Raw genomic sequence first — 24,274 nt, 5'->3', positions numbered from 1 at the left:
TTTACAAAAACTTTTGAATAAGTTCAAAACTAAATCGGAACCAATCTGAAACATTTACAAAATAATAGCAAAAATGTAACACAGGGTTACCAACCATTCAAACAGTACCAAAAAGATCAATTCATAATAAATTACAATCATTTATGTGTTATTCAATCATATCGGGACCTAAATTGAACTTACGTAACATTTAAAACAAATCAGGAATGATTCTTGATTAAAACAAAAAATTTACAAAATATAGGCAAATAATGAAAACATAGGTCACATGACTGTGTGGCTAAATTGTGTGACAGAGCTCAGGTCGTGTGAAAGGAGACACACTGCCATGTCTCCAAACCGTGTAACTAACTGATGCCGTGTGGATTTAAAATTAACCTAAACGCGTAACACATACGGCTGTGTCAACCACTCGTATGTGACACACGGCCGTGTGGTAGTCCGTGTGCGACATAAATAACATGTTTTAAGCAATTTGCATGCCATTCATGCCAAATGACTTAATAGTGTCATTTAACACCATTCAAACCTACTCCAAAATATGTAGACTACAAAACCAAAACATCAATTTACTAATCATACAAACAAGCAACTAATATGCCCTCATTGACACCAACAATTCAACCATTACACAATAAGGAAACTTTACCATTCTTGACAAGTTAATCATACCTAAACATACATATGCAAGAATTAATTCTTTAACTAGAATATCAATAGGCAAAGTTCATAATATAGCCTAAAAATTTATACAATTTCATCAAGCCAAACATATCATTATTACAAAAATTAACTAACATACCAAAGTCCATTGCCATTTCATGCTTTCATCTAAACAAATACTTAATACTAACAATGTCTTTATCATAATCATTTATATGCTAAATTACCATATACATTTATTTACTATTTATATTCATTCAAACTCAACCATGCCAAACCACAAACACAAGCTTTACATTTCAATATTTAATACTCCTAAGTATAAGCCACAAATAACCAAGCTCGAAACATCAAAAGTCTACCGAATCGGGAGATCAAAGGTGTGAGCTTCTCGTGGATCCGATCCACACGTTTTGAACAGCTCAAAATCTACTGAAAAGCAATAACTCAAGTAAATATATAAAATACTTAGTAAACTCATACAATATGGACAAGTAGATTACCTTAACCATTTAACAATTACAAGAATCAATTTGAAACAATTTCACCTAGCATAACATTCAAAACATCAACCATATGAGATTTAGTCCAAACCACATGTAATTTCAAATGGTAAAATACCAACTTTAATTTAAAATTTCATCATGAATCCATTTCTTTTCAATTTATCATTTTGCATCACTTTTATCATTAAAATTTGCTTCACATATCCTTGTCATATTTTTTCATATTAGGACATAGTTTAACAATTCTGGGTCAATAAGTAATGAATATACAGATATTCATAATTCATATTTTGCTTATTTCAATGAAACAGTTCTGTATCAAAATAACCTTTATTCTTTCGATGGATATTTGTAAAGTATTCAATACATAAGTCCAAAAACAGATAATGCTTATAAGAGCTAACCAGATACAGAATGAATGCGTCAGGTTACTCGTCTGAGCTAAACCAGTGACAACACAGGTAAACTAGTTTGGCCAGAGCTATGTATACATGTAAAACAAAAACGAATTACCGGTCTAAGCTAAATCTGAGTCACATATAAATTTGAGTTCGCAACACATCCAGAAGCTCGGTCTAGAACAGATATTCAGACAGAAATCTCATGTATGAAACTTTTACTCGATCCATCGAAATCATTCCAGAAAATTTCATTTCTATTTCTTATAGACCAAATTCTTTCCTACATTGTCAACTAAATATACATAGATATAATTATCACCATTTTATTTCAAATTATAACGAAAGACATCAATAGAAACTTACCTATCAAAGTGATTCAACTATCAAGGACTAATCGATAATTTTTCCTTTTCCTCGTACGTCCTTTGATCGTTGAGATCCTTGATCTAAAGTATAGTTTAATTTAATTATATAAATTAAAACTACATGATCACTCAAATTTATGTATTTAAGCCTTTTAATAGCTTTTAAAATTTTACCCTAAACTTTACTCTTTATGCGTTTAGTCTTTAAACCCGAAACTATCAAATTGAACACATTTAAGCTTAAACCAAGCTAGCCGAAATTCCTATAATCCTTGTATAACTCATACATTTCTCAATTTCAAAATAATTCCAAGAAATTTTACTTCTTTAACAATTTACTCCTTAAACATCAAATTCACTAAAAACTACTTTACAAAACAATCTTATTTAGTTACCAAACTTACAAAACTATCATAAAACTTCAAGAATCTCACAAATTCAACAATGACACATTTCAAAACATTTAATAGTTTTACGAATAAACACCTGGGTTAGTTAGACCTAGTTGTAATAATCTCAACAATATAAAAATTACAACAAACGAGATAAAAATACACTTACTTGGTCGAACCTTAAGCTATCAACAATGGCCTCTCAAGTTTTTGTTTCTCTTGTTTCGGTGGTAAAAAAAAGGGTAAGTGGAAGATGATGGTTTTCATCATTTTTTTATTACTTTATTTAATTTAATTTACATTTTTAAACTTAAAATGACCAAAAATCTCATACCATGCCAGAACAAATCGTCCACTACAAATTTATATGGTATAATTGCCATTTAAAACCTTTAATTAATGCTTTTATAGTCATTTTCCATAATTAAACCTATAAAACTAATTTTAGTAACTATTACGATTTAGTCCTTTTCATTTAATTAACTATATAAACGTTAAAATTTTTGGACAAAACTTTAATATACCTATTTAGTAACTCCGTAAATGTTTATTAAAATCATTTACAAGCTTGATTTACAAAAACAAGGTCCCAAAACCTCATTTTCAAAACCACTTGACTTTTATGTACTCACTCATCAGAATTGTGTCCTGAAATCACTGTTTCTGACACCATTGAAAAATGGGCTATTAAAATTAATTTGAGATTTCGAATCATGTTGCCTTGATATATTTTTACCCAAGAACCCAAATGGTGAAGTGACATGATTAAAATCTTCATTTAATTTCTTTGACGGTGGTGTAGAAAAAGACTTAGAAAAGCTTCTTTTTTCCAAAATTTTGAGCCTTTTTATCTCTCTTTCTCTTTAGATTATAAACTTCCTCCATCTTTTGATCACGATCAGACAAAACAATGAACTCATGTATTTCTATCCCTGCAATCAACATTTTAATTTCGTCATTTAATCCATCTTCAAAACAAATGCACATTTCTTCCTCATTCAACACGATTTTAAAAGCATACTTGTTGAGATGTACAAACTCTCTTTCATACTCAGCTATCGACTTGTTACCTTGTTTCAATTCAAAAAATTCTTTTTTTTTCGAATCAGGTATCTTTTGCTAACATACTTATTTTTAAAATTTGTTTTAAAGAATTCCCAATTGATGTTACCTCTCAGTAGTACCGCTATTAACATTGACCGCAAATTGTAAGCTTCATCTTTAAGTAAAGATACGACACATCGAAGATAATCATTAGTTACGACACATCGAAGATAATCAACTCAAAGAAATCACACTATCCAGATATTATTGGTAGTTTTTGAATGTTTACTTTTGGGTTATATGGCATGTAATAGGTGTGTTAGTATTTGTTTAGATACTTACTTGATATGAAATATAAAGAAACCAGGCTAATTATACATAGTTACGATTAACTCCTTAAATTTACAATTTATTAAAAATTACTTTGTAAACTCAATAAAAATCAACACCAAGCTTCAACCCAAACCAAATACAACTAAAAAGCTTCAAAAATTTCAATGACATAATTTTTATGCTTCGATAATTTCAAAATTTAACCCCCAAATAGCTAGATTCCATTACAATTAGCTCAAAACTTAAAATTCATGATAAATAAACCAAGAAAATACCTACATGCACCATGACTAGCAAAATCAAAGCTCTAATGTTTAAAATGGGGTTTTCGATTTTAACAATAAACCAAGAAGAAGATGGAACCTTTCTCACTTTATTGTATTATCAAAATGACTTTTATTTAATTATAATATAAAATTTAAACATAAAATCAATGAAAATGGCTTATAATCAACCACTAACTAGAAAAATGGCTTAATTGCAATTCCCTACCATAATGCTTTTCCATCCATTTGACCAATTAAACTAGTACTAATTAAATTTTTGTACTTTTACAATTTAGTCTTTTTTCTTTAATTAAGTAGCTAAACATCAAAATTTCTTATTCAAATTTTAGTACGACACTAGTGACCTCGTAAATATTAAATAATGAATATTTACAAACCGACACTTCGAAATTATGGTCCCAAAACCACTGGAAAATGGTCTGTTACATAACTATTCTCTTCACTAAATCCAATTACCAAAAGACCAAAACATGTTCAAAAGATAAACTAGCAGGAAGCAACATATACATAAGATTTCATATAGATGAATTAAAAAAATTAAACTCATCACCATCTTCTCATTCATCAATCACAAAAAACATATACATTAGATTTCATATAGATGAATTATATATAGAAAGCGAAGAAATTACCTCAAAACAAATTCATCTTTCATAGAGTGCGTTTGCAAAAATTTCCACTTTCATTTAAGAAATTTAAAGAACAAATAAAAAGAGAAAGAACTATTATTATTGAATGAACATAATTTCTGATTCAATTGGTTCAACCCCATTGTTCAGACTGGTCTATCAATTTGTTCCACAAAAACAAAATAAGAACCTAATTAAGGCCTCAATTTTTTTTTTGTAACTTTTCTAATTTTTCATAAAGCTAACTGTAGAGCAAAAAAGCAAAAGAACAACAAAAGAACACCAAATAGTAGCTAAAAATATGCAAAGAGTTTCACATAAATATGTAAATCAAACATTTTATCATTCAAATAATGTATATTGTTACCATTTAATTCTTTGAAAAAGAAAAGACGATATATGATGATTCTCTTATCCAAGTGCCACCATGACTATAAATTCATGGTAAGTAGACAACCTAGTGTGAGAAATTTAAATAATGTTTTTAAACTACAAACAATCCTCCAAGAATAAGTTCTCAATTAGTAAACACAAACAGTTCCACAACCTACTTTCACTACCTTATAATCATCCTTAACAAAATTAAAACCGAAACCGTAAACACTCCAATCATTCGGAACAAAATTCGAAGGTGGGTCTAGGATTCTCTTGGATTCTGTAATGGAAGGATTAAACAAAAAAAAAGGGTATCTTCATCTGGGGAAATACAAACCAAACCAAACCATTACAAGAACCTAAGATATCAGCCATTCTTTTGGTTCACACAAAATGGAAAATTTAACTTCACCATTACTGGAAATTCATCATTACCTTCTTCACTTCTTTCACATTACATAAAACCATCTCTACCATAATCTAATAACTCAGCTAATCCATTTGGCCCGTCTTTCAAAGGATAATCAAGCTCTAAAGCTACCAAATTCTCATCAAAACTACAATTTCTACCGATTGATTCATATTCAAAAGAGTACAAATTGTTTGAGGAAATGGTTACTCTTTTCCTCTGAGAATAAAAACTATCATTCTTAATGGTTTTTTGAGGTGGGATTTGGCTAAAAGGAGATCTGATATAAAAGAAAGCCATTGTTTTGAGACACATCTGAATTGGCAAAGCAATTTGACGAGTAATCTTAAAAAGATTTCCACCATGATTTCTTGGGGAAAAAGAGGGATTTCAGCTGCAACCGGTGATTGCTGCTGAATTCTTCTTTCTTTATTCATGATTTCAATTACTCTAAAGAACCAATTTTTATGGAAAATATTGAATACCCAAAAGGGGAAATAATTAGAAAAGATAGATGAAATGAAGCAAAGTATAGATAAAATGACTTGCCAAACGCGATGGAGACACTTCTTGTCGTTGGCTTTGCGAGTGGAAGTGAGGTTAAATATCTTCCAAACGTGACCACTATTGTGCTTCTTCACTATCTCCATCACTCTTGCTCCCCATAACGCTCATGCCATCTCTCTCGCCGGTCGCTGCTCCTCTTACTCTCTCCCTCACCTCTTACCCTATTTTTCACACTAGGCCTAAAACTCTAAAAATAGTTAAAAAAACAAAAAGCATTCAAATATACAAGCAAGCCTCTATTTCTTTTAAAAGTTTCTAAAAGCAAAACTTGTCAAAGTGTTTGAGATGGGCAATGTAGGCATTCACTAACTCATGGGGAGAAACATCCTTTATAGTTCTCGCTGCCTCCATTATTATTTTCCCTGTAGCGGAAGCTGCTTGCGAGAAGTGAAGTTTGACTGATCTGAAGAATGGTGAAATTTTATTTTTGATCCTTCTATCATGATCAAATTTAGAATTTGATCTTATACTTTAATTTAATATAATTTAACCCTATACTTTTATACTATAACTAATTTTTTAATATTTTTTATTATGGAGAGAATATAACATTTATAGAACATGAGACTCAAATATACAATTTAGTCAATGCTTCGTTGGAAAAATTGTTAAATATTTAAATTATATTCATTCAATAATAATAGTTCATGAGAAGATAAAGACAACAAAAAAAGGTTGGGCTAGACCAAATATTTTTTGACAAAAAAAATGTTGGGTAGGCCAAATATTTTTCTACAAAAAAAAGAGGTTGGGATAAATCATGAGCAGACAAAGGAAACAAAAAAAAGGTTGGGTTAGATAAAATATTTGCCAACGAAAATAAAAGTTGGGATAGGTTAATATTTTTTCATCTCTTCCTAAAAGTCGGGATATGATTAGATTTTGCCAACACTCAAAAGAGTTTCTTAAAGGTACAAATTTAAACAACCCAAAAAAGGGTCGGCGTAGTCCAAAAAGAGCCGTCTTAGGCTTTTTATATGGCCAAGCTTTTATATAGTTGGGAAAGGTATAACAAAAGTTGGCATAGTGGAGGACAAAGCCAACCCTTATTTAAACGTGGCCTTAGGCATGCATATCCCGACTCTTATCAAAGAGTTGGCCAAAGCTTATGTTGACAGGTCCATCCCAACACTTAGGAAAGTGTCGGGCCAAAAGTGTCGTCTTAGGAGTGTTTTGTTGTAGTGCTACATTTACTAAGGTTCTTACAATCATTTTGCCTTACTAAGAATGTATATATATTTATATAGTGACTTGAAACATAAAATTTTGATAAAATTACAATTAGTTGAACCCCGAGGTGTGGCCTCTAAGGGTGCTCATCTATATGCATGATACAACTACAATGCTGTTCGCATGGACTTGGCGGTTTTGGTGTAATAGCCTATTTTTTAGAGGTGTCAAAAATAGTGATTTCAGGGCCACAAATCCAATGAGTGAGTTTGTAAATATTATTATTTAATATTTGCGAGTCAAATATAGTATTATATTAAATTTTAATTTGATATTTTTTGTTATTTGAATGAATAGTTAAGTTTAAGTGGTTTTTCTCTTAAGTCAAGTGGTTTTGGAAAACAAGGTATTGAGACCTTGTTTCTATAAATCAATCTAACAAATATTTTTATTAAATATTTACGAATGGTTATATAGTTGTATTAAAGTTTTGTTCAAAAATTTTAACGTTTAGATAATTAATTTAGTAAAAGGACTAAATCGTAAAAATTATAAAAGTTGGTGACTATTGATTTTTATTAACATAGATTCTTAATTAGTAATTTTTTAAAGGTTTTAAAGGGCAATTTACCACTTTTTAATAGTAAGTGGATTGGCTATGTTTTAATTATTATATGTTAAATTATAATAATAATTAAGTAAAATTTAATTGAAACATAAAAAGAATATGGTCATTTTCTTTCCCCATTTTTTATTCTCTTGACCGAATGCTAAAAATAAGAGAGGAAGCTATTGTTAACTAATTGGTGCTTTCCGCCCTTGCACGTGTGATGTGATCCGGCTCGGTTGATGGAGTCGAGTTCACTTAAGTTGCCCGATCGTCGACGAGAAGTATTGGTTGATGTCGAGCGGAGATAACTTTATGGAGTTGTTTTAAGCGGAAGTAATTAAAAGGGTTCAAAAAATGGCTTGGTTTGGAGAATGGATAGGTTCGGTTTAACAAAGAAAATAAAGTTTAAGTAGATAGATAAAATGGAATGGAAATTGAACTCAAACGAAGAACGATTCAATACTATGTAAAGTATTGCCCGGGACTTATATTGCTTAAGGTGGGTTTAATGGAAGTCGAAGATGGACCTTGACCCGTTACCTATAGAGAGGTAGGAACCAAATGTATGAAAAGGTGGATGAACGCCACACCAGGATGGTGATAAGTTCAAGAAGCCGGGTTGACGCCACTAGCGAGCTAGATAAGTCAGACGAGACTCAAACGAAATCGGATTGGAGATAACCTCACAATAAGTTTAATAATCAGAAATGTCTAACCTTTTTACAAAGAGAAATGAACTATTTATAGAGTTCAGATGATAGCCGAATAGTCATACTAAACAAGCTTAAAGACTAAGTAATTGACTTTAAATGTGTAAAACTAAACTAGAAATGTATCCATTAAAAGTGATGTCCAAATTCGGTGTATGGATGTTCAATGGCCAACTTCATGAGTAAGGAAATGTACTTGAGGGCTGATGAATGCATGGGATGTCAATAGCTTTGTCTAGATTCGCCAAGGTGTGAATGGACACTTCAAAAGATGTCTTTTGGCGAATAGGTGCATAGGAAATTCAATGGTCAGCAACCGATGCATGTAGGTGGATATTCATGCACTCTTCCATTCATTGTATTGAATCATTCATGCATCATCTTTAAGGCAACCATTCGTTGTAGGTAGTCATGCATGTACCCGAACATACATTGAACCAGAAATGTTCATGAATCCTCATTAATTGTGTTCCCACATGTGGATGTACCTACAAAAGATATAAACAAATTAGATTCAAGGTACATTCACTTAAATTAAATAATATCAAGACATATTTAACAAATTAAAATAAAGACATAAATAAAATATAATTAATAATAAATTGCTAGCTCAATGATAGTCAAAATTCTTGATGAGTTTGAATTGAGCTAGAAAATTCGGTTATGAGTTTGTAGTAAAAATAATTAAAATATAACTATCACTCAAATTATTCAAATAATAAAATTAACGAGTGGAAAGAAGCTAAATTGAGCTCAAATAGGTGGAATTGAGCTCAAGTGAGTGATTGAAGTCGAATTGAGCTAAGGGAGCTGGAATTGAGCTGAAATTAGCTTGCACTAAGGTGCATGGTTTCTTCAAGGAGTTGGATCGAGCTTCCCCATCTTCAACGAGCTGATTCTCCTTCCAAAACTTGAACAATAAAGCTAAAATAGCTTCATGAATTTGCTTGGACCTAACTCGAGTCATTGGTCCCTTTGGGAGCTCGAGGGAAACAAGATTCAAGCTTGGTGGTGCTTGGGACGTGGTCACATCAACGTGACCATATTTAAGGTTCGTTTATTGTAATTTTTATGTTTTTGATTTTGTTGTAGCTCAATCTAGCTAATTCATGGACTAATTTGTGAAACTGTCAAATATTTTGAATTATGTCATTGATGAATTTGTGATGCTTTGAAAGGTTGAGGATAGATTATTAAGCATTATAGTTAAATAGGACTATTTTGTAAAATGATTTTGGTTAATTTTAAATTTAGTGACTAAATTGATAAAATAATAATTTTAGAATGAAATTCTTGTGAAATTTCAATAATTATGGGTAGATGAATAAATAAAAATTTAGCTAGTTGGGTTTTAGGCTTAATTGTGGTAGATTTGAACGTGTCAGGTTTAGAGACTAAATTGAATAAAAGGTAAAAGTTTAGGGTAAAATATTGATAAAATTTCAAACATGTGAATTTTAAATATTTTATGATATTTGAATTGTTTAATTGAGTTAAATTATTATATATAGATCAAGAAACAAATTGGTTGGTCGTTAACCGCGGGAAAGAAAAAGTTGTCAAGTAGTAATCGTTTTGGTGTGGGTTTGTTCTTCTTTTCGTAGTTACAAATTGTTATTAAATGTGGTTAATTATATATATTGCTAAAATGGAAATCAATTTATTTGGTATTAAATTGAATTCTGTGATAATTCCGATAGACCGAGTAAAAGTCTCATACATGAGATTTCTTAATGATTTCCGTTCTGGACCGAGCTCTAGCCCTTTTTGTAGACATGAATATACATGTGACATAGATTTAGCCAGAACTTGTAATATGTTGTTGTTTTAAAGGTTTAGCCTAGACTGGTAAACCTTACATGGATATATATAGTCCTGGCCAGACTATTTTTTTTGTGTTGTCATTGGTTTAGCCCAGACGGTAACCTGACACATATTTCTGAATACGATTAGCTCCAATGAGCATCATCTGTTTTCTGGACTTGTGTATTGAGTTGTTTTACAAAGTTCTATCGGAAAAACAAAGATTGCACAATGTTAAATTGTTTCGTTAAAATAGATAAAAATACAAATTCTGAATATCCATATATTGTTGTTTACTGACTTGTAATTGTTGAATCATGTTGTGTTAATTTTAACACTTTGGAATGGCTATACGAAATGATTATATGAATTGTTTATATGAAATGGGTATGTGAAATGATTATAAGAATTAGTTATATAGAAATAGATATATGGAATGGATATATGAATCAGTTACAGATAAACAAAATAATTGTATGAATTAGATATATGTAAATAATTATATGAGGTGTTATATGAAATTTTTATATAGATTAGATATGTAAGAGGGGACATTTGAAATGAACACTTAAAATGGAAATGTGAAATGTAGAGTGATTGGTATATCAAACGTGTTTAAGCTTGTTGGTTAAACCCTTGAGATTGGTTGGGCCTATGCTGCATGTAGGTTTTGTTCGGTCCATTTCCTTAGTTACTCCAAGAAAAATTTGGATGATTACGCCACGAATTATTATAGAAGTTGGACTGTGGTCCTTGTTAACTTCTATTTTGAGACTGATTCCTTACGTAAAAAACATACTCAGGGTTTGAAGGACAATTCTCGAAATAATGGTCATCCTTACAATATACGCAAGAAACAAAATCATATTGACTTGGTGATTGGGCTGCAAAATTATTAGAACCATTAGTGGTAAACTATTTTAACATTGAGGAAATAAAAGATACCTGAGTTAAGAGTGATGTTAGTGTGTCCACGTCGTGCACTCCGGCTACTCTTCTTCCTAAATTTGCTTGATTTGTTGGCCATTGATAGTTGCTGCTAGCGATATTCTCAATGATCTCGTAAGCCACATCATAAGACTTAGACAAAATCACACCATTCGCAGAAGCACCTACCATCAATCTTGTGTGTGCGTTGAGACCATTATAGATTGTCTCCAACTGGATACAATGTGAATTCCCATGATGAGGGCACTTACAAAGTAATTTTTTGAATCCCTCTCATGCCTCGTACAAGGATTCATCATCCAATTGTGAAAAAATGGTTATCTCATTTCGCAACTTGGCATTCTTACTCGATGGAAAATACTTAACCAAAACCCTTTTTGCTAAATCTTGCCGAGTAGATATTGAACTTGGTGGCAACAAATTCATCCATGATCGTGCTCGATCTTGCAACAAGTATAGAAACAACTTCAACCTCAATGCATCTTCAGTAACACCAACTATTTTAAATGAATCACTCACCTACATGAATAATCGAAGGTGAAGATGTGGATCTTCCATGGGCATACCACTGAACTAGCCCACCGTTAAAGCATTTGAAACATCACCAATTTCAATTCGAATTACGGTGCCTCAATATCTGGCCTCCTAATTCCTGAATTTAATTCATTGAAAAGTGGAATTGTGCACATGATCGACTCTATTACCTTGTCCATCATTTTAATTTCCAAGGACCATCTCCACTTGCCTTTGAGCTGATCTCTCTAGTCTTCTCTGTCTAAACGTTCGCTCGATCTCAGGGTCTATAGGTAATAAATCGATGATTTGATCTATGCTCATAAACACCTTCAAATAAATCACAAAAAATTAAAAGAATAAGTTAGTAGACTTAGAAGTTAGATAAAAACCAAACTGGAAAAATAATTTCACAAAGAATGATTAGGGCAACAGTCCCTGGCAATGGAGCCAAAAACTTCTAACGTTTATTTTGTGCAAGTGTACGTGATCATTCAAGTAATTAGAAGTTAACAATTTGGTGATAAAAACACAATAATTTGAGTGATGATGATTAAACTAGATTAATTTAATTAGATCCAAAATTTATCCCTAATGCAATTTTAATCTAAGTATGCAAATTATCTAAATTAATGAATGAATTTAGTAGCAAAAACACAACTTCAACAATTAATAACATGAATAGGCTAGGATAACTACATTAATCAACTTGATTTATTTTCATCATGCTTAATAGTTTTTGGAAAACATTCCATGGCAACTCGATCTTCATGAGTTTGGAAACCAAATTAAGTCCTTTCGGAATCTTCTACTTAGTGAAACATGCATTTTACTAATCATATTAAATTAAGGGTTTCTTAGTATTTATGTGAAGTCACAGGGACGGGTTAGGTTTGAAACAGTTTAATCACATAAATTTAAAAACTATGCAAGATAATAGAGCTTGTTAAAGTTATTATGAACCTTCAATTTAGTCGGGTTAGGATCTAAATTAAGCATGCACTTTTCAATTATTGCGTCCACTAGCCATCATCTGGTCAGGATCGCTCAACTAATTCTAATGCATCCAATAATGTATGAACGAAATACATACTTGAATTTATTTGAAAACTTGATCGACTGAGGCACAAACATTTTATACATGAATCAAACCAATCTCATTGAATTAATGCAATTAACCTAGCTAAATAGATTTAAGCTACCATTTTTTATGTCAAGATCACAAAACACATTGCAAACATAATTAATTTAAAACATCAAGAATGGGAAGAATAAACTCTATTTCAAGTCGGCAGTCTCGCGGGCTCTAATTGAAGGTGTTTTCCTCTGCTCCTCCTGTTGCACCTTTCCTAATGGATCCTCAAGGTGGTCGGCCAAGAGATGATCTCTTCAAGGCTTTTGTTGGCTAAAACTAAGGGAAAAATGGAATGGTAGGCATGGTGGATGAAGAGAGAAAGAGAGGGAATGAAGAATTTTGTGAAAATAAGAGATGAAGGGATGAGTAAGGGATGATTGAAAAGGTGAGATAGGTGTGGTATTTATACTTGAAGTAGGTGGGAGAGTTTACTAAAAATTGTAGCAACAATCCCTTGGATTTCTCCCTCCTATGGTCGGCCATGAAATATGGAAGAGAAGGTGGTTTGGTTGCTTGATTCAAGCATGATTTCATGCTTGAATCATAAAAGAGGTGACGGTATCTCAAGCAAATCTTGTGTGCCGATTTCCAATGTTATTCCAAGTGTGATGACCTTTAAATAATTGTCCCAAAATTGTTTTCTTGGCTACCTAATTGTGGTTGTCGAATTGGGCCTCTCTTCTCTTGAATTGGACAGTTAATGACACAACTAGCTTGTAGACTTGAACATGTATCTTCTTTTTTTATTAGGTCAAGGTGGCATCTTGATGACCCATTAAGCTTGGTCTTGCCGTCCAACACATGAGAATAATAGCTCATTTCCTTGCAACATTATAATAAGCTCAACTTTATGGTCCCACTGCTTTAGTAAATTTAACATATTAATAAATAACATGAAATACTTTAATTTCATGCACAAAATCATATAAAAAGGCACAAATTCACATACTTTATAAATTGATGTCCATTATTAACATTTAAGAAAAATTCACTTAATTAATTATCAAATACTTAAGATTAATATTATTTTCAAGTAAATAAATGGTAAAAAATACTAGAAAATCCTATATAATTTCGAGTTTACAATTAGAGCAGGAGAGAAAAGGAGGTGAGCCTTATCAATATACTGGAAAAGAAATGGGAACAATGTTATATGCTTAACTATTTTTAGTGCTTGGAACCCATTTTGAGTTAACATTTTATTCTTTATCTGAATCGTCCCAAGCCTCATAACATTACAAGTCGAGAAGTTCAATGTGAATTTGACATCTCTATTAGATGACTTTCATGAATGTTCATGTTTGAATGTATGAAAACTTGTAATTTGTATTTGATTATACATAAAGCTTCTATTTCATATGCTTTGATGGATTAACACAAACGAGAACACAATTTACCTCTAGTCTATTGGTCTTTTAACTTTGTAAAATAAGATTGATTTATCTTAAAGAGTTCGAATTAACTAGTAATTAATCTTGACTTGAATATGTAGTCTCCTATTTGTCTTGTCAATGGTAAATTATAACATGATCTAGTAATAACTACAATTTAAGGGTTGTCCTTTGCGTATTGTATGTATAGTTTGCTTGAGGACAAAAAAAGGTTTAAGTGTGAGGAAATTTGATGTGTCTTGGATTGATATGATAAATTAGCACTTAAGGAACTTGTTTTCAAGTTGCATTTAGAGTCATTTTGTGTGTTTTTACATAAATAGTTTGAGTTATATTAGATGCCATTTTTATGTATTTCTCCATATATTTTGAGAATTGAAATTGTGTCATTTTAAATGTGAATTTACTTGTGTGAAAATGACATTATAGGTTCCTATGGATGATGGCATGATTAGGCACTCAATTGGTGTAGAGAACTATGTAAGCACAACCATTATCGTGACCACACCTCTATTGTTTGAAAGAACCTGAAATCGAGATTCCATTGTCATGACCATAAGAATGTCACAGTTGTAACCACAGGCCATGGTTGCGACTACATATTGCCACAATTTCAGCAATGCAATCATAACTGCCCATATATGAAGCTATTTTGAAGGGGCATTTTGGTGTCATTTTATGTCCTTAGACTTTGCAAAGGGGATTTTTAGTAGGGGCATAAAAGATTTTCCATTTATTACTATATAAACCTTTATCCTATAACATTTCTACATAATTTTTAGACAATTAGATCATTTGTTATATTTTAATAGTTGATAGATTTAGGTTTTCTCTCCTTTTCTTTTAAAATAGAAAAATATTTTGATGTTGCTCTTCATTCTCTCTTGTTGGAGGCTTTGTAAATGAAGATCACACAAGCTCTATCACTCCATTTTTTCTACATCTATGAATGAACATTTCTCAACTATTATTTTTACATTTGTGTATCATTTGTATAATGAAATGCTTGTTTGGATTTTGAGCTTCATCATGTGCTGAATTTTATTGATGGTTGATTTACAAGTTAATTCCTAATCTAGGTTAATATCTATGTTTTGGTTTATTGTTTGTTCAATTGTATCAAAATGTTAAATACACTAGAATTGATGCCTCTAGTAGAAGATCTAGAACAAACAAGATCGAATAGTGAGACCAAGAGGAGATCTTAGGTGGTAATGCCTAGTTTAGGATGAGATCGAGAGAAAATTCCTAGTTAGCAGTGGAGAAAAATATAATCAAAATAGGTTCATTAACTTAGTGAGTGATTAACAAACCAATCAACCATCATTTTGATTATTTACATCGAATAAGGCAAGATTAAGAAATATTAGGTTAGTATGTTCAATTGATAATCTAGAATTACTCTTAACATGATTTCTATTTTGTTGCACTAATAATTCCTAAGTTTTTTTTATGTTAATAGTTGCGTAACTAGTAATCAACTTGACACTTGCATTTTCCCTTATCAATCTCTTAGGTTCAATCCTCGAAATGTTCTATATTTCATTGTAAAAGAAATTCTATATTACAACTCGAAAATGTATACTTGAAGTTAAGCTACATTAGATTGTTAAATATTTTGCCTGTTTTTTTGTGCACATAGCATAACGGTCAGTATCACACCCCAGATATGGTGTGTAAGTGTGAAATTACCTCTTTGGCGTATAGTACCCGTCGTATAAGTAATTAGGGATTTTGTCTCAGGTTATTCTGCTATTTAAGAAAAGAATGTGTCAAGGAAAGAGTAAGCAAGGTGTGAGTTATCGCCAAATTTACAGTACGCCTAGTTTGTCTAAGAATTGTGCTAGTTGGGTTTTGTAATGTGATCTGGTTAGGAGCCAACTGAATTGACTTGTCAAATAATATTTGTATAGGATTCTCATTTATTTTTCTCAAACTTTGTAGGTCATTTATTAAAAGAAACTCTGGATATAAATTACATTTGTCGAGATCCATTAAAGGGAAACTAGATATATATATTGTAAGAAGGATCCTCATAATATTCAATCAATTCAAATCATATCAATAGAACAAGAAACCTCACCTCATAATCTCACCGTGTATAAATAATTCAATATGTCTTGGTTCAAGTCTAAGATTGCCCAGCTACGCCAAGGAAAAGAATAGAAGAAGCATCTGACTCCTTCATGCATGCTCCACTTGGCTCGGGGGATATAGCTCAGTTGGTAGAGCTCCACTCTTGCAATTGGGTTGTTACGATTACAGGTTGGGTGTCTAATTGTCCAAGAAGTAATGATAATATCTTGTACATGAACCGGTGGCTCACTTTTTCCAAGTAATGTGAAAGAGGACCAAAACAGGTCACTGAAAGACTCTATTGAGACAAAGATGGTTGTCAAGAACGTACAAGAGGTAGGGTGGGATAGAAACCGTGAACTCCGAGCTATTCGTTGACGACTTTGTCTTTTCCTTTCTTTTTTGAGGAATTCAGGGTTTATGTTAGCTGTGAATTAAAACAAACAAAGTATTTCATCAATACTCAACTATTTTCACATTCAATTTCTAAATTTTGCAACTTTTACATTTTATTCAATTTAGTCCCTAAAATCGACTAACATAATTTTTACATTTAACCCCAAATCTTATATCAAATTCAGTAGAGCCCTTAAAGAACTTCCTATTTCTCAATTACACCACAAATTTCACAATTTATCCATTTTAATCCCTATTACACAAAATAATCAATTACCTTCACAATTTACTCATTTTTCTATACTAAACTTAAAATCTATTAAAATATCACCAAGAGCTTCAAATATCTAACAATGGTAACATTCAAAATCTTTAGTGGCACCAAAAATTATGACATGGGTCAACTAGCTTGAACTAACGGGATTTCAAAAACATAAAAATTACAAGAAAGGCACTAAATTGGATTAATCAAATTGAAGCTTGAATACTTAGAAACTCTTGCCAAAAGTTATTCTCCTTTCTTCCCTTAGTTTCGATTTGAAAATTAAAAATGGATGAAATGGTTTTGGTATTTTCCACTAACCTTTTTTTTCTTATTAAAAGTTTAGTTTATTTATTATATTTTTATAATTTTATCACTTTTCTTGAATTTCGAGTACATCATCGTCCACTATATTCATATAAATGGTATATTTACTTTATAAGGCCCTCACAAAAGTTCCAAATAAATATTCCTTAACAAATTAAACTTTTGACACTTTTATGTTTTAGTCCCTAAACACTAATTAAGCCCTAATTCGATAAAATTACCCGACCTAGTTTCAATTCACTTCAATTATAACTTAGTATATATTTAACAAAAAATATTTACGAGTCTAGCTTACAGAATCGAGGTTCCAAAACCACACTTTCTGACACCACTGGCTTTTGGGTCATTAGAATTCTCCCCCTTAAGAAATTTCGTCCCCAAAATTTACTTGAAAAGAGGTGGGGATACTAAGATCTCATCGTCTCTTCCAACTCCCAAGTCACCTTTTCAACACTATGGCTATTCCACTAAACTTTCAAGAGAGGAACATGTTTGTTTCGCAATTCTTTCACCTCACGAGCTAGACTTTCAACCGATTCTTCCTCGTAAGACAAGTCAGGTTGAATCTCAATTTCTTCCACTAAAATAACGTGAGACGAATCCGATCAGTATCTCCTGAGCATCGACACATGAAAAGTATCGTGTATTTTTTGGAACATTGCTACTAATGTCAACTGATACGCAACTGGTCCAACTCTTTCAGTGATTTCATAAGATCCGATAAAACGAGGACTTAGTTTTCTTTTCTGTCCAAAATGTAAGACCCTTTTCAAAAGAGAAACCTTTAAAAACACTTTATCACCCACTGAAAACTTAGTGTCTCGACATTTTAGGTTCGTGAACGATTTTTGTCCATCAAAAACTATTTTCAATTTATCTCAGATCACCTTAACTATATCTTCCATTTCCTAAATCAATTATGGCCCAATAGCTTTCTTTTCATACAAATCAGACAAGAAAATATATGTTCAACATCTAGAACCATATAATGTTTCATTCGAAGCCATTTGAATGCTCGATTGGAAACTGTTATTGTACACAAATTCATCCAAGGGTAAATAATGTTCCTAGCCCGCTTCAAAATCAATTACGTAGGCTCGAAGCATATCCTCCAAAATCTGAATAACACACTCTGATTGTCTGTCCGTCTTTGGGTGAAAAGCAATGCTGAAATTTAGTTTTGTACCTAAAGATTTGTGCAACTATTTTCAGAATCTCGAAGTAAATCGAGGATCTCGATCAGAGATAATCAACATAGGTATGTCGTGCAGTCTAACAATTTCTAGAATATAAACCTTAGCTAGCTTCGTAAGTTACCAATCAATTTTAAGAGCGATAAAATGAGATGATTTCCCGTGTCTATCAACTCTTACCTAAATGACATTTCTTTTGTTCAGAGACACACTACACCAAAACAGGCTTTTAGCGGCACTTTTAGCGACGTTTGGACAAAAAATGCCGGTAAAAATCGAGCATTAGCGGCGTTTTATGGAAATCGCCACTAAAGATGGAGCATTAGCGGCGTTTTTTGAAAATCGCCGCTAAAAGTGAGCATTAGCGGCGTTTCTGGAAAAAACGCCACAAAAAACCAAAGCCCAACGGCGTCGTTTTCTTACCTTTCAGGGCTTTAGCGGCGTTTTTGGAAAAGCGCCGCTAATGTTGGGGGCTTTAGCGGCGTTTTTGGATAAGAGCCGCTAATGCGGGGGGCTTTAGCGGCGTTTTTGGATAAGCGCCACTAATGCTAAGGGCTTTAAGGGCGTTTTTGGATAAGCACCGCTAATGCTTGGGGATTTAGCGGCGTTTTTTAGAAAGCGCCGCTAATGCTGAGGGATTTAGCGGCTTTTTTGGAAAAGCGCCGCTAATGCTGGGGGCTTTAGCGGCGTTTTTGGAAAAGCGGCACTAAAAACATTTTATCTTAATTTATTTATTTATATTAATTAAATAAAATTCAATTTATTTCTAATTGAATATTTAAAATCTTCAGAAAAAAATAATAGCATTTAGAAATAATTATATATTGAAAAGTTTTTGGGGTAAATGATTACTGATTATTTTTAATTTATATATTGAAAAATTTCTTATGTAATCGTAAAAGAGATAGTATTAATTTTAAAATATTGAATTAATTAACACTATAGTTTAGGATTTTTGGTTTAAGGTATATGATTTATTTAAGATTTAAGACCGGTTTAGGAGTTAGTATTTTAAGGTTTAGGGAGTACGAATTTAGGGATTATGGTTTAATGGTTGGGATTTAAGGTTTAGGGGTTAAGTTTTTAGGGGTTTAAGGGTTAATGGTTACGGATTTAAGGTTTAAGGATTCATGGGTTGGGTTAGGGTTTTGGGTTTAGATTAATTATTTTTTAATTTATATTTTAAATATATTTTTAATTTATATATTAAATAATTTCACATATAATTGAAAAAGATAAGATAGTATTAATTTTAAAATATTTAATTAATTATCATTATAGTTTAGGGTTTATATGATTTAAGGTATATGGTTAATTTAAGATTTAATGCCAATTTAGGAGTTACTATTTTAAGGTTTGGGGATTAGATATGGATTTAGGGATTATGGATTAAGGATTATGATTTAAGGGTTGTGATTTAAGGTTTAGGGGTTAGGAAATAGGGATTAGGGGTTAAGAGTTAGGGATTTAGGGTTTCAAGGGTCAGGTTAAGGTTTAGGGTTTAGATTAATTAGTTTTTTATTTTATATATTAAATATGTTCTTATATAATTGTAAAAGAGATAATAATAAATTTAATATATTGAAATTGTGAGTATAGTTTATATTATTTAAGAGATATATAGTAGATAGACTTTATGTATATTGAATGATTAATTTAGGGCTTAAGGTTTATTTGAGATTTGTTAAATGATACAATTTTATACAATTAATTAATGAGTTTATATTTAAAATATTTAATCTAAACCATTTGATATATTTGATATATTTGATATGGATATATAGGTAATTATTTAATTTGGATAGGACCAAATTATAAGAAAAATTACAAAATAAAATGAAATAAAAAACTAAAATTTATAATATTATCTAATTCTTTTAAATATTACTTAAAATTTTAATAATTCTTAATTTATGTAAAATTTATATGAAAGATACAATAATTGAATATAAAAAATATGCGACCTTTAGCGGTGTTTTCAGCAAAAAAACGCCATTACTATGTATTAAAATTTCCCAAAACGACACTGTTTCAATAGAAGAATTTCAATTTCTTAGTGGCGTTTTTAGAAAAATGCCGCAAAAAGTAGACATTACCGGCGTTTTGATAAAAAACGCCGCAAACATGTATTGGAATTTTTCCGAAAAATGCTATAAATATAAATTAAAATTTATCAAAACGACGCAGTTTCAAAGCATGAATGTAATCTTTTAGTGGCGTTTTTTCTTAAAACGCCGCAAATGTGGAAGCAAATAAAAGGTAATCAAAATCCCGCTCACTCCCAAAAATTAATTTTTGGTTACCCGCTCATTAGTCCCTTTTCTGCTCATCTCCGTCGTGCGCAATCTTCTGCACCCGCTCTCTTGCGATCCAAACCCTACTTGGGTTCACACCTCTTCCTTATCTCCTGTCTCATTGTTAATTGACGTCGTTCACAACAGACTTCAAAGAAGAAAACCAGAAGATGGGATAGAATCACCCAGACATATCGCTGGAAGAAATGATGAAACTAATAGAAGGGTTTGTTGATATCCTGGTTTTGGCTTTTGGGTACCAATCCTTAGGTCTTTTCCTTATCTGTTCATTAGCAGTTCATTATATTTATTTTCTTGTAGATGGGGAGGACTTATCCATGATTTCTTTAGACCACCCTCTAGGAGACTACCGTGAAGAAGAGGTCAATGAATTTGTTAGTTTTTTTATTCTAGGCTCTATTTGATATTTGTGTTGTTTTTCTTCCAAGTTGTTTTTTTATACACATGTGACAGTGGTTTTATATCTATGTGTAGGCATCTTGGTTGGGTGGATCATATGCTACTGATGTTACAAAACCCTTAGATGGAGTATTGACTATTCCCTTGGCAAATGGTGATAACATGAATCTTCATATGTCAAAGGTTTATGACTTGTTTTTGACTGACACTGTTATACCAATATTGGTAATATTTTGTCTTGAATTCTTATTTACATCATTGAGAGCTTTAGGTTTTGATTGTTTGCAGAAAGTGCACAAGGAATTTGCATCAAAACTGTTTGCTCTGTACCGCATTATAAGGAAAGCAATGGAGAGGCATGAAGATTTGTCACAGACTTTGCATAGACCTGCTGAGTTAATAATAGGTTCATTTGATGGAATTAAGGTACTAAACCTACACACTTAATTTGGATTTGGCAAATACTAACTATTAGTATTTTGTTTTTATTGATTAATGTCTTGCCTGAAAATATATTGGTGGCTGTTTCGAGTAGATTTTTTCAGCCCACTTTCCATGTGTAAAATTCGTTAATCCATTGATGAGGAAGATCAGAAGGCAGTTTTTTTAGGTTAAAATTGATATGTAACTACCCTTTGACACGTTAACTCATGTTAATGGCATTCTTACCGGCCATGCTTGCTTGACTTTGCTTAACTTTGCTGAACTTACATTATTAGATTAGCTATAACCTTTCTATATGTCTATATAGTTATGTATTTTCATGCATTGTTAATGTCTGTATTGCCTTTGTTTTTCTTTGCTTCTTAATCAGTTACTTCCTTGCAAATCCTTCTAACTTTTCCAAAAAATAAAATTCTTTGTTTATGCAGCATGACACTGATGGTTTTGATAAACAAGGAATGAGGCTTCTGCTTGCGACACTTAACAGGATATTTGATTTATTGCAGACAACTTATGAAGGTTTGTTTTTATTGGTGGGTTTATTGTGTAAATTTGGTTACTTTTTTTTGAGTTTTGCTATTTAATTCTCCTCAATGATGGTGTAAATTTCTTGGTAATTTCTGCATTTGTTTTATCATTCTGAAAAATCTTTTTGATTGTGGGCATTTTCCTGGTTTCCATGCTGTAAAAATCTGATCTTGAATGTTGGAATATTGATATTTTTTATTAGATTTTTGTGATTATATATATTCTGACAGATTCCTCAGATTTCAGTTCCAATTTGTGAATGATATTTTTGTTAATTTGTTGGTTAATTGATGTTTGATTGTTCATTACTATATTCTTTTTATAATCTTTTTGTTATCATTTTTCATTGATTCCCCATTCTTTGAATAAAAAATAAAATAAAATAAAATAAAGATAGAGAGCTGCTTGTTGTCTACCGTTTTGGTGGTTTCTTCAACTGATTCCAAGATGCTGTTTTCCGTTGAAGGATTTCAGACTTCAACGGTAAAGGCAATATATATATATATTTGATTTATTTGCACAAGGTAAGCATTTTCTTCCGGTTTTCATGAATTTCCGTCTATGGTCGAGCATTCTCTTCAAGCGTAATGTCCTTACTAGAATGCTTTCCATATTTCCATTGTATCTTACATGCAATCCGAACTTATATCTTTGTGAACGTATATGCAGTTTCCTCTTCTGTCGAAAAGTGCATACTTACAAAAGTTGGTTGCAAGTGGTAATGAAGAAAACAATGATGAAATTCAGATTTCTAACATTCCCGGAGGCCCGGTTGCCTTTGAGATATGTGCCAAATTTAATAAAAGATGAACTTATATCATTTTTCTTTTACTTGTGTACATTGCATAACAAATCTATGACACTTTTAGTCAAGTGTGAGTGTTGGTTACATGTACGAGTCCAGACAACAGATATGATTGAACTTTGGTTACCTATATTGACTTAAGTGAGTAGATATATCAGTAGTGTGCATTTTTTTATTTCACAAACAATCTTAAAAAGTTGAGTTATTATTATTTTTTGATGTATTTTTTAATAATTTACTATAACATTATAAAACAATCTTAAAAAGTTGAACTGATTTACTTATTTTTGCCATTTTCATTATGGTTTGAACAGATTAAGTTACTTTTATTTTCATGCAGACCATGTAGGAGCCAAATTTGCGGTTCAAATTCGAAGCCGTGCTCAAAAGTTTTTCTATAAGGCTCATTGGTTTGAGTTCATTACAAGATTTCCTTGATTAAGTAAATGTATTATATCTTTTATTACCAAGATTTACTTGATTAAGAAAATGCATTGTATATTATTACCTTGCATATGTATTATTTATTTTAGTTTGCATTCTAAATTTGTATTTTTACTTAAGTGTTCTAGCTTTTGGATTTTAATTGTGTTATTAATTTATTATTTTAAATTCTAAATTTAAATTTATTAATTTTATATTTATATTTAGTTTTAAAGTTAAAATTTTCAGAGAAAATTTAATTTAAATAATATTTTTTATTTATCCTTAAAACATAATATAATATTTATCATAGAAATAAATATTATTTAAAAAAATTTATATTTTTAAATGATATATTTTTAGCGGCGTTTTCCGAAAAGTGCCGCTAAAGGTCTATTATATAGCGGCGTTTGTGTGAAAAGTGCTACTAAAGGCCATGGTCTTTAGCAGCGTTTGTGGGAAAAGCGTTGCTAAAGGTCTTGGTCTTTAGCGGCGTTTGTGGGAAAAGCGCCGCTAAAGGTCTTGGTCTTTACCGGTAAGCGCTGCTAAAGGTCTTGGTCTTTAGCGGCGTTTGTGGAAAAAGCGCCGCTAAAGGTCTTGGTCTTTAGCGGCGTTTGTGGGAAAAGCGCCGCTAAAGGTTTTGGTCTTTAGTGGCGTTTGTGGGAAAAGGGCCGCTAAAGGTCCTGGTCTTTAGTGGCGTTTATTTATAAAAAAGGTCGCTAAAGTTAGCGACACTGTCATTAGCGACGTTTTTGGCAGCGCTTCTCAAAGCGCTGCAAATAGTTTTAGCGGCGCTAAAAAACGCCGCTAAAGGCCTAAAAAGCGTAGCTAAAAGCCTGTTTTGGTGTAGTGACA

The 24,274-nt window shown here is 31.6% G+C and overlaps 1 protein-coding gene, 1 non-coding gene and 1 pseudogene across 7 annotated transcripts; 2 read left to right on the top strand and 1 right to left on the bottom strand.

The window, feature by feature from the left end:
• Nucleotides 1–2,116: 2,116 nt before the first annotated feature.
• LOC128033664 (F-box/kelch-repeat protein At3g06240-like) lies at nt 2,117–6,362 on the bottom strand (annotated as a pseudogene).
• Nucleotides 6,363–11,439: 5,077 nt separating this feature from the next.
• Nucleotides 11,440–11,547, top strand: LOC128034168 (small nucleolar RNA R71). The gene has a single exon (XR_008190300.1). It is a non-coding gene; the product is annotated as a small nucleolar RNA R71 (small nucleolar RNA).
• A 9,255-nt stretch (nt 11,548–20,802) lies between these two features.
• On the top strand, nt 20,803–23,535 carry LOC105778628 (uncharacterized). Of its 6 annotated transcripts, none has more exons than XM_052621908.1 (6): nt 20,803–21,025; nt 21,121–21,182; nt 21,295–21,402; nt 21,508–21,645; nt 22,092–22,182; nt 23,337–23,535. In XM_052621908.1, the coding sequence occupies exons 2-6, from the start codon at nt 21,138–21,140 to the stop codon at nt 23,432–23,434; spliced, it is 480 nt and encodes a 159-aa protein (XP_052477868.1). In that variant the 5' UTR covers nt 20,803–21,025; nt 21,121–21,137; the 3' UTR covers nt 23,435–23,535. The 6 variants fall into 6 exon arrangements, with proteins under 6 accessions (XP_052477868.1, XP_052477867.1, XP_012457808.2 ...); XM_052621907.1 differs by having other exon boundaries at nt 21,121–21,194; XM_012602354.2 differs by lacking the exon at nt 23,337–23,535 and adding an exon at nt 22,658–23,304 and having other exon boundaries at nt 21,121–21,194.
• Nucleotides 23,536–24,274: the final 739 nt, after the last annotated feature.

The sequence above is a fragment of the Gossypium raimondii genome, chromosome 10 (genome assembly GCF_025698545.1).
Source record: "Gossypium raimondii isolate GPD5lz chromosome 10, ASM2569854v1, whole genome shotgun sequence".
In the NCBI taxonomy this organism is placed as follows: Eukaryota; Viridiplantae; Streptophyta; class Magnoliopsida; order Malvales; family Malvaceae; genus Gossypium; species Gossypium raimondii.
This window is presented reverse-complemented; position numbering and strand designations above follow the sequence as displayed.

Coding starts and splice junctions, on each gene's coding strand:
- LOC105778628 (XM_052621907.1), top strand. CDS start 21,138: ATGATTTCTTTAGACCACCCTCTAGGAGACTACCGTGAAGAAGAGGTC. Junction 21,403..21,507: donor TGAATCTTCATATGTCAAAG/GTTTATGACTTG, acceptor GATTGTTTGCAG/AAAGTGCACAAGGAATTTGC. Junction 22,183..23,336: donor ATTGCAGACAACTTATGAAG/GTTTGTTTTTAT, acceptor ATTTTCATGCAG/ACCATGTAGGAGCCAAATTT.